The 10,846-nt window shown below is 45.4% G+C and overlaps 1 protein-coding gene across 1 annotated transcript in view; it reads left to right on the forward strand.

The window, feature by feature from the left end:
- Nucleotides 1–9,276, forward strand: part of MTPAP (mitochondrial poly(A) polymerase) — a 31,125-nt gene extending 21,849 nt beyond the window's left edge. Inside the window, exons 6-9 of the mRNA XM_090047450.1 lie at nt 1,360–1,586; nt 3,017–3,109; nt 3,231–3,304; nt 8,477–9,276. Of these exons, the coding sequence (XP_089903576.1) occupies nt 1,360–1,586; nt 3,017–3,109; nt 3,231–3,304; nt 8,477–8,824 (742 nt within the window). The 3' untranslated portion in view covers nt 8,825–9,276. The remainder of the gene's footprint in view (nt 1–1,359; nt 1,587–3,016; nt 3,110–3,230; nt 3,305–8,476) is intronic.
- Nucleotides 9,277–10,846: the final 1,570 nt, after the last annotated feature.

Consider the following 10,846-nt stretch of genomic DNA (forward strand, 5'->3'; position numbering starts at 1 on the left):
GGTTTTTATAAATATGACTGGAATTGTTTCAGATTTTACTTGACTTTGATACAATGCATAAAAGATGTGTTTTAAAAAAAAGTTTGTGTTATAGTTTGTATTGGTAGATTCCTTGTGCATTGAATCTCTCAATCTCTATATAAGGGGCTAAATTAAAGTCAAAATTTTTGCAATTGATTCTGCATTTACTTGTTCACTGGAGGCTTGATTTCTCTACTGAAATATGCATTTGTCTTCTGGATTTTTAACCAAAGCTGCCCTCTCTCCTAAAAGTATGCCAGTACTAATTTGCTTTAATTTTATATAAATCCCAGTATTATGGGGTCAGCAACATGGCATCTGACAGCTGAGTTAGTTTCTAAGGGCATTTATACACATACCTTTGTCTGCTCTGAAATGCCAGAAATCCAGTGCGTCAGAACAGACTTGATTTAATCAAACCTGCAGAGCACATGAGCTAATGTGCCCAGCGTTGCATCTCATACATTTGTATCAATGGCAAAATGCATGTCAGCATGCAGAAAATGGGGGCAATGCACTTTTGAACTAAAACACCTTTGATGTGTTTTAGTGGTGGTGGGGGGGAGGAAATAGCACTTTACTTCAAACTTGGCACGCTCTTGTGCTGAGCCTAGCACATGCCGAGAAGAGGCTTTGCATTAGCTGGACCTGGCTTGCCTAGCATCTGTATAGATAGGGCATTTTAGTGGGGCTTTTTGGGTGCTTTTACCTAATAGCTAATTGAATCAGTTTTAGATAAAATTGCCAAAAAGCCCCACTGAAGTGCCCAATCTATACAGATGCTGTGGAGCCGGGTAAAAACTAACATGCTGCTGCTTCTGGTAAAATGTGTGGGAGGTTTTTGGTCTCTTGATTTTTAATTTTATTTCCCTCTTCCCCGCTCCAATCTGTCAGCACACTAAGATACTGACTGCTCTGCCCTACCTTCTGCCTGACTTAAGAAGTAACCACCTCTGAATGCTAAATTAACACATCTCTGCCCTCTGTGGGTCAAAGGCAGTGGCAGTTAGATTTTTTGCCACTAGGTGGTGGGTTTTCATGCAAAATTTAATATAACAGCAGGATATATAAACTTATGTGACAGTATCATTTTTTTTGTGTGCTTATTAGCAGGTTGGATAAAATCTCTTGGGCCATAGGTTGCCAACCTCTGCTATAGAGCTGTCAGGAAATTCATCCCATGTAATTTGAAGTCGGGTTTTTTTGTAATGTTTTGTTATGTTGCTTGTAAAAAAAATTTGTCCAGAAGACCCTCTTTCCTCATAATTGATGCTTTAAGACAGAACAATTAAGACTGTGTTTGTCAGTTTATGGTTTTTTTATACTTTTGTCTCTCAGGATTGCTTTGAGAAGTTCAGAACTCCTCTATATTTATGGCAATTTTGACTCACGTGTACGAGCCCTTGTATTCGGTATTCGTTGCTGGGCCCGGACACATGGAATTACAAGCAGTACCTCTGGTCCCTGGATTACAAACTTCTCTCTAACAATGATGGTTTTGTTTTTCCTGCAAAAAAGAAAGCCACCAATCCTTCCAACACTAGCTGAACTTAAAAACCTGGCAGGTAAGGACATCTCATTTTTTGGAACAAGAGTGAAATGGCTTTTGAATGTTTTCTACTTCCATTGATTTTTGTGTAAACCTGGGTCATTATAAACCAGAATACCCTGGTATATTGCAAATGTCACATCTTTGATGAAATATTCATGCAATTGATTATTATTTAATAACTTTCTGTTGTAGGATGAATATTTTGATGAAACAGTCACATTTTTAAGAAGGACATTTTTCCGTGTTCACGTTACAATATTAAATACCGTTAAATTACCAATATGAGTAAACTTGTTTGTGTGCATTGAGTAATTAACATCAGCCTTTATAATAAAAGTCTGGCTTGTCCTTTTTCTGAACTGTTGCTTCTGATTTGTTGACTTACTTTTTTTTAATTTGCAAGAGAACCAGGCTCCCGTGTCACTGATATACTTGGACTTGGTATGATGCCCATTTTATAGCCACTAATTTACATCAATTTAAAATATTCAAATAAATTAAATGTAACTTCTGACTTGATAATAACTTTTACCAGAAGTTTTCAGTGACCCATAAATTATACTTCAGCATCCCTGAGGTAGTTTGTTTACCTATTTAATAGATGGGTTAATTGAATATGACCTGCTTGAGATAAAAGAAAATTCTCCAGTGAAGAGGGTGCAGGTCAGAACTGATTCCTTAGTTCACTGTTCTGACCATTATAAGCATACTCCAGTGATTCCTAGCCAGCGTGCTGGGGCACCCAGGGGTGTCGCAATGTCCTTTGAAGGGTGTTGCAGGAATGTGAGGAGATAAGGAGATAAAGGCCAGTTCTGGCTCTCCCTGCCTACCTGATCCCCTGCCATCCACTGCCTGCCCCCTCTGCAAGGAGATAAGCCCTGTATTAAATAAATAAATCTTTGAAAAGGGGTGCCACTTGGTTCACAGAAATTATGGAGCGGTACTTCAGGGCTCAGGAGTGCTTTGTTAAGTCTAAAAAAGTTGACAAGCGCTGGCATAGTCTCTTTCAAGTTTTGCAGTAGAGAATAAATATAAAGCTGTGTAGTGAATTGTGATGATTTTGAGGTAAAAGTAATCAAAAAGCCTTTTAAATCAGTTGTCAACTGACTTTTTGGTGTTATCTGTGTAAGTAAGGCTCACAGGTTTGTTTCCTTAAGGGGAGATTTTTTTCAAGGGGCACAAAGGTCATGCATCTTCACTATTTGGGCATTTGAGTATTTTTCATTTAGTCCTGAGCAATTCTTCCTTCCCTCTCTACAATTGTAAAACACCTCAATCTGAAGGGTCACTTAAAATAACTATTCCCAGTTCACCTCTTGTACTCACTTTCTCTGAGTTAACTACAGATTTTTTTTTAAGAAGCAGATGTCTGAGCTATGCGAACCATGATGGACTTTTTTAAAATGTGTGTCACTTTGAAACATGTTCACAACTTATTTTCAGATGCAGAAGACAAGCATGTAATCGGAGGTCATGACTGTACATTTGTTAGTAATCTGAACAAAATAAACCAGATGGAAAACACAGAAACTTTGGGTAGGTAAATCTTCAGTCAGTGTTTTGTCTCCATCGTATCTGGGGGGGGGGAGAGAGGTGCAGGAGTGTGAGGGGTAGAAGAAATCTTTCCTTCATACCATGGCTTTTTTTGTTTTTCCAGATGTACTTCTGAATGAATTCTTTGAATATTTTGGAAATTTTGATTTCGGTAGCAAGTCTATAAATGTTCGCGAGGTAAATGGATTTTATTTTCTTACTGTTACTTTATTCTTACTGTTACTTTATCCACTGTAACGGGGAATTGGGAACTCTACAAATATTAAGCTGCAGTATTGGGCAGGTGGCCAAATGTTGCTGTTTTTGCTTACCTGTGTGGGATAAATGGATAATCATCTGTGTTCCCTTGTCATAAGGAAACTTCTGTATTGTGCAAGTGTGTGGCAGTGCCATAGATTTGATTGGCACAGAATATATCTGAAATGATAACATTGAGAAAATTAATGTAAAACTGAATCTGTTGAATAAGAAGATCAGTTCCTCAAAACAAAACATGTTTCTTTCCCCCTACTTTGTTGATAGCTTTACAGCATTCATGACTGATGGAAGCTTCCAAATTACAGGACCTGGTTCTCATGGGGGGCTTGAATTATCAGGACATCTGTTGGGAAGGAAACACAGTAGTGCAGAAGCAGTCCAGCAAATTCTTGGTGTGTGTAGGGGTAACTTTTTTGGTACAGGTGATGATGGACAGGCATACCGTGAAGGACGCTCTTCTCAACTTGAGGCTCTCAAACAGGGAGGCATTGGTTGAGAATGCGATGGTAGAAGGTAATATGGACCACAGTGGCCACAAAACTGAACTTCAGAAAAGCAGGCTATAGCAAACTCGGGGAACTGATGGAAAGGATTCCTTGGGAGGGCAAGTCTGAGGGGGAAAAGGAGTCCAGAAGAGCTGGCTGTACTTTAAGGAGGCCCTCTTAAGGGTCCAGGAGCAAACCATCCCAATGAGAAGAAAGAATTGGAAGTGCAAGGTAGGGCATGAGAGAAAATTAGGAAGGTCAAAGCACAATTTGAGATGCAGCTGGAAAGGCACAGAAAAGGCCATAAAAAGATTCTAGATCCAAAAAGATGTCAAAAGTAAGAGGAAGACCAGAGAAACCATAGGTCTCTTATGGAATGCAGAAGACACAAATGGTCCACAATGAGATTTAGCAAGTGCAAAGTCTTGCTCTTGGGACAGAATAATTGTATGCACAAATGCAGACTGGCTAGGCTGCAGTACTGCAGAGAAAGACTAGAGGTTATAGTAGAACAGAGGTCTGCAACATGCTTGGACAGAGTCCCAAAAAACCCTGAAACCTCAACTTGTAAGATGTTGATGTGCCAGTGGCAGATGGCAGGGGAGCCGTGAAGAGCCAGGTCTTCATTGTGACAATGCAGCTGCAATCATTTTCCTGATATTCATCCCAAGGTGCGTGTGCACTTGCTGCCAGTAATGAGCTAGGCCAGAGCTCCACAGGCCCTGGTACAATTGCTTGCAGCCCTCTCCACTGTCTGCTGTGAACAGCCTGGGCTCTGTGGCTGGCAGCATGGGCCTGTCCAGAGCCCAAGCCAGCTGTGGCATGCCAAGCAAAATGGCTTTGCATGCCATGCTCTGGCACAGTTCCTGGGGTTGCAAACCTCTGCAATAGACAATGAGTTGAATATTCGGTTACGATGTGCTCTTGTTGTAAAAAAAAAAAAAAAAAAAAATGGCCATGGGCAAACATAATTCTGGACTATTAACAGGAGTGTCACTTGCAAATCACAGAAAGCAATAGTTCCATTCTCTTAGGCCCCACACTTCAAGAAGGATGCAGATAGATTGGAAAGATTGTAGCACAGAGCAACAAAATGATTAGAGGCCTAGAAGGCACGATTTATGAGGAGAGGTTGAGAGAACAAGGGTTTTTTTAATTTGCAGAAGAGAAGATGAGTATAGAGAAGAGAAAGATGAGCTTTTCTCTGTGGCTGTAGAGGACAGAACTAAGAGCAGTGGCTTCAAACTGAAATAGAGAAAACTTAAGTTGGAGATTAGGAGGAATCCCTATGAAGATTGCCAAGCATTGGAACAAGCTACAGAAATTGTGGAATCTCCATCCTTGGGATTTTTCAGGCTTAAGTTGGACACATGCTTGACTGGGATTGTTTAGCCAGGGATCATCCTGCCTTGAGAAGGGGGCTGGATTAGATAACCTTGTGAGGTATCTTACAGCTCTACTTTCCTATGATCTGTAAAACCCAACAATCACATATAAACCTTGTATCCCAGAAGGCTTTGCAGTGTTTGGGTGTCTTCTGGGATAGAAACACAGACCTTATAACTTTTAAAGGTTGGTACTGGCAAGGTTGGCCCTAGCCATAGTTTGTGTCTGCATGCAAGATAGTTGGTTAAAACTTGAGCAGTTAGTAGGGTCAGGCAAAATACGGCCCGCAAGCTGGACCCAGCCCACCAGGCTATTCAGTCCGGCCTGCAGGGCCCCTAAAATGATTAATATATATCGGCCCCTGGCTGCCTGTCAAAGATAACAAAGCACCAGTGGCAGCAGGACCCAGCAGCATTGGCAGCAAGACCTGCCTCATCCCTAGTCCCTAACCAGAAGCTTCGGTCTAGAGACTTCTGGCTTGGGCCCCTGTGGCTGTTCCCTCAGCCTCCCTTTTCCCGAGAAGGAAACTGAGATAAGACGGGGAATCATTGGTGCAGCAGGAGTCCAGTCGCTGTGGTTTCTGGCTGGCTCCTGCTGTGCTGTGTGGTCCCAGCCAGGCAGCCAGGAACACTGTGTGCTGCCAGCTGGGCTGGGTTGGCTCCTGCACCACACAGTTTCTGGTTGCATGGCTGGGACTGCATGGCACAGCAGGAGCTAACCAGGAAATGTGGGGGCCTGACCGGCTCCTGCTGCGTCCTGCAGACCCAGCCATGTAGCTGGAAACTGCGCACCCTGAAGCGGCTAGTAGGGGGGAGTGCAGTGGCAGCAAGCAGAGAAGGAAGAGAAGGGAAGCAGCTGGGGAAGGGCAGGAGTGACAGGCAGGGGGAATGCGGAAGTGAGCAAGTGGGCAGGAGTGTGGTGCCCTGGGGCCAGCTGAGAACCATGGGGCCAGGCTGTCAAGGTCCCAGCCATGCAGTCGAGAACCATGTAGTGCCAGAGCAGTGGGCCGGCGTAGGGAGGAGTGGTGGCAGGAAGGAAAGAAAGGCAGCGGCAGCAGGCAGGGCAAGTGGCGGTGGCAGCAGCGGCACACTGCAGGGGAAGTGGCAGCAAGTGGGAGGTGCAGGGCTTGTGTTGGAGCCCTGGGGACAGGGCTGGCAGAGGCCCTGGGTGGGGTGGCAGGAGCTTGGAGCCCAGGCTGGCAGTGGCTCTGTGGAGCCAGACTCTCCACCACTCTCCCTTCCAGCACCCTAGCTACATGCAGTCCTGGGGCTCGCCTGGACCGCACACCACTGAGGGTCTCTGCCTGCCATGGGCCCTGACACATCCCCTCTCCCCACACACATCCCACACCCAAACCCCCTCACATGCTCCAGCCACCCTCCCCCACACACATGCCACAACCTCCCCAGCCACCCTCTCCCCCCCAAAAAATATACAGAAGTAAAATTTTTTAAGCTATTATGCAAATCATCTCTATGTACACTACACAAATACACACAAATCAGGAGAGAAATATTTTTTGAAATCAAATTAATGTACGTTTGAATTTTTTTTTCTGGTTCTATGATGGTAAACCCCCTAGCCAAAAGGAGTACTTCCAGGGGCAAGGGGAGGGACTTCTGGTGGTAAAGTTCAGGGGTTGGGGGCAGGACTTCAAGTTCCACGATGACAACCAGGGGACGGGGCACCTGCAGTGGGGCGGGGCTACCCTTGTGGCCCTGAACAGCTCAGCAAAACTTGTTAAGCAGCCCTCTAGCTGAAATAATTGCCTGCCTGTGGCCTAGAGTCCAGTCTGCACTGTTACCAACTGTGCTGTATGAAGAAACCAGATATGCCACGATGGATCTCCAGACAAACACAAAATATGGGTATACCAGGGGTTTTGACCAGAGGGCTACTTAACAAGATTTGGTGAGCTGTTGAGGGCCACACACACAATCTTTCTGCAGATATCATTTTAACAGATTATAGATAAAAATTATACTAAAAATCAGACATCTACTATAACGCATTTTAATTTTACTTCAAAAATAATTTTTGTCCTGATTTGTGTGTTTGAGTAGCATATATAGAGGTGATTGCAAAATAGCTCAAAATAAAGTCTTACTCTTGTATGTTGTGAGTGGTGGATTGTATGTATGTTTTGGGGTGGAAGGTGTCCGTGTGCTGTGTCCTAGGGGCTGGTCAGGAGAGAGTGGGGGGTGCATGCAGCAGAGGTTGGCTGGGAAGCGTAGTCCAGGTGTGAGCTGCGGCTCCCCGCCATGTTCAGCCTGCCAGTGCCCTCGTGACACTCTGCATGGGGCTGAGCCCACTCCCTCCCACACCCACCAGACAACAGCCAGCACATACACCTTTCCAGAATGGCTGCTGCCACAGCTGCCTGAGTACTGCTCAGCTCCCTCTTCTCCTCCTCGTCCTCCTGCTGCACCACTCCAAGCAGCTGGTAATGCAAAGAAGCCATAGCATGTCAGGCACCACACAGTCAGCCAGGCAGAAGGAAAGCTGCAGCCAGGAGACCTCTACCCCAACTCCAGCTCGCAAGGCTCCAGTTCCAGCTGCTTTCCACCCACTCTCCCACCCAGCATAAGTGGCCACCTGCAGGCAGCCAGGTGGGTGGGAAAGAGGCCTGGAGCTAGAGTCCTGTGCATTGGGGCCAAAGCTGCCCGGCTACAGTTCCCTCCCCTACCTGGCTGGGTATTTGGTGCCCAGCACACCCCTCCCCCCCATGGCTTTCCCATGTTACCTTCTGTCCAGGGCAGTGCAGCATGGGCAGAAGGAAGAGCTGCTGGAGATGTGGGGGGAACCAAGCAGTACCTGGGTGGCTGCAGCAGCAGCCCTGCCAGGAAGCTGTGTGCTCTGGCCAGTGCCATCAGTGGCCATGGGTGAGAGCATCGTGTGGGCAGGGCTTGGCCTCACGTGGAGCACTGTGGGGGCAGCTGCAGGCCATATCCAATCAGTTGGCAGGCTGGATCCAGCCCATTGGCCATGTTTTGCCTACTTCTGATGCAGAAGCAAGAATGATGTGGGCAGAGTAACATGCAATACTAACTTGATTAATATCTTCTTTGCTTTTTATGAAAAATACCTACCGTGTCAAAGTACTTTTGTAATTGCCTGTTAATATTTAATGCTGCTTCAGTAACTTAGCTGAACTTTTATGTTTACTATGTGTATAATATACATGTGAAATATTTGCCTTTTTTGTCTCAAATACCTTCAGGGAAAGGAACACAGTAAGCCTGAGCCTTCTCCTCTCTACATTCAGAATCCCTTTGAACAGACTCTCAATATCAGTGCTAATGTTAATCAGAACCAGCTGGACCGATTTGTAGCACTGGCCAGAGAGTGTGCCTGGATTTTACAGCAAGTAAATCAAGACCATGGGCAAGGTGGTAAGCAACCTTGGGGACTGGCAGCCATACTAGTACCTCCTGTAATAGGCAGTAAGAAGAAGATGGCTAAGAGTATGCTAACAAGTGCAAGACTCAAAGCTTTGTTGGACAGTTTGAGGGCTGATATTGCAAATAAAAAAGGAGAAAGGGCTTTCAGTAGCTGGTCATTGAAGTAGCTGCTGCTCTGTTTTGAGAACTGGTTCTAGTAAGTGACCAGCAGAACATTACTTGAACTTTATAACTACATGAGGGGAATTGAAAAGAACAACCTCTGCCTTCCACTGTGTTGGTCAGGCCCATCTGTTTCTTCTGGGAATCAGCTGTGGTCCTCTTCATCATCCAGGCTTGGACACAGTTAAAAAAGCAAGATGGAGTGGGTCTGGGATAAGACCTTTGGGAATCCTGTCAACTAATATACAAACAGTGCAAAATGCAAGAAATACTGAAACCAGTCTACTTCCAATGCAACCATGGTTTCAATAAAAATGATACAATGTTTAATACACACACACACCACACTGTTGCAAAGGAAACCCTTTTAAATCCAGTGCTTGTACCCTTTTTTGTATTTATTTTCCATATGTGTAAATGGTGGAAGATGCAATAAAGAGAATGGGACTTGCTAGTATGATTAACAGTTTAATTTACCTTGAGATATTTTGTAACTCTTTCATGCTAAATTGACATGGACTTGCTGTAGTAATATACACTAGACATGGAAGGTAATTTTGGCAATACAACTTGTTGCCTTTACACTCCAGAAATAACTACAGCTTGCTGAGCATCCCACAGCCATGATTTGACATGTGCATTTATTGTTTAGTTTCAGACTTTAAAATGATTCTTTGTGTTACAATGGCTTATGACTGTCTTGGTTTTCCTTTTTGGATGGTAGCCTGAATGGGTATGGTAGCTTTAACTGCTGAAGAGTATATTTTCCCTGCCCCAGAAGTGTGCCTGCTGAAAGCAGCATGAGTAGAAATTAGGGGTGTGCAAAATGGGCCGTATTTGATTTGGATTCGGCCCAAATCGGTGACAGTGGTTTGATTTGTTGATCTGGATCACTGTCCCCGATTCGATTTGGCTGAATCCCAATCTGAAGATTCAGTGCTGATTCAGAGAATCAGCAATTCGGCCATTGATGCAGCTTTAAATGTTTTTTCTACATACCTCAAGGTACCAGGCGTGGCTCATGAATGCTGAGATGGAGGGGTGGACAGAGTGTCCCACAGGAGCATGGGCGGGGGGGGCCTCCACATGCTTGGCGGCAAACCCAGAAGTCAATGGCAAGTACTTTTGGTCCACTTCCGGGTCTGCCAGGGAACATGCTGGGGGCCCCCTACACCCACCGGCTTGGCGATCAGCCATGAGGGTACCCTGGGTGCCCCCCTACAGGCCCAGGAGGCATCAGTCACTTGGGGGGGAGCAGCATGCTCCCTGTCAGACATGGAAGTGGACTGGAAGTGCTTCTGGTCCGCTTCCAGGTCTGCTGCCAAACGCACTAGGGACCCCGCTGTACTCCTGTGGGACGCTCCATCTGCCCCAAAATCTCAGCCTTCACAAGCTGCCTGGTTCTTAGAGATATGTAGAAAAAACATTTAAAGCTGCTATGTCCAAATTGCCAAGTCCTTCCAAATCGATTGGAGGGTTCCAGTTTGATACGGAGAGATTAAAGGTTTTCCTGATTCAATTTGTATTTGGAGAGTCGGCCACCAAATGGGGCCAAATCTCTGCTGAATCAAATCGGGGACTAAAGCTTCGCACAGCCATATTAGAAGTATATTTCATCAACCTGTGGCGAAATGCCGGGCTAGCGGCTCCGGCACCGCTTAGGGGAGCCGCGGGCTTTGCAGAGTTGTGCGAGCGCGCGGCTTGTGAGGCGGAATTGAGGTAGCTCTTAGCCGCCCTCGAGGTTCGCCGAGTTGGCACAAGCAGACGACTTAGAGTAAGTTGTTAGTGTCTCTTAATCTATAGGGTGTCCGTTGGTTCACGAGGTTCCAGAGCCAGCCCTTGCGTTCCAGCAGTGGAGCTAGTCCAAAGCTAGGTGCGGCTGCCGACTCCTTAAATCCCAGAACTGGTCAACGGCTCATTGATATGGAATGTTAGTCATAAAAGTTATTACGGAGTAGATATAGAGTAAAATAAAAAGATTTATTCACTCACCTGGCCTCACCCTCTTACAAGTAAGAGGGGAGGCC

This window comes from Crocodylus siamensis, chromosome 5, assembly GCF_052110815.1.
Source record: "Crocodylus siamensis isolate JL-2025a chromosome 5, ASM5211081v1, whole genome shotgun sequence".
Taxonomy (NCBI): Eukaryota; Metazoa; Chordata; order Crocodylia; family Crocodylidae; genus Crocodylus; species Crocodylus siamensis.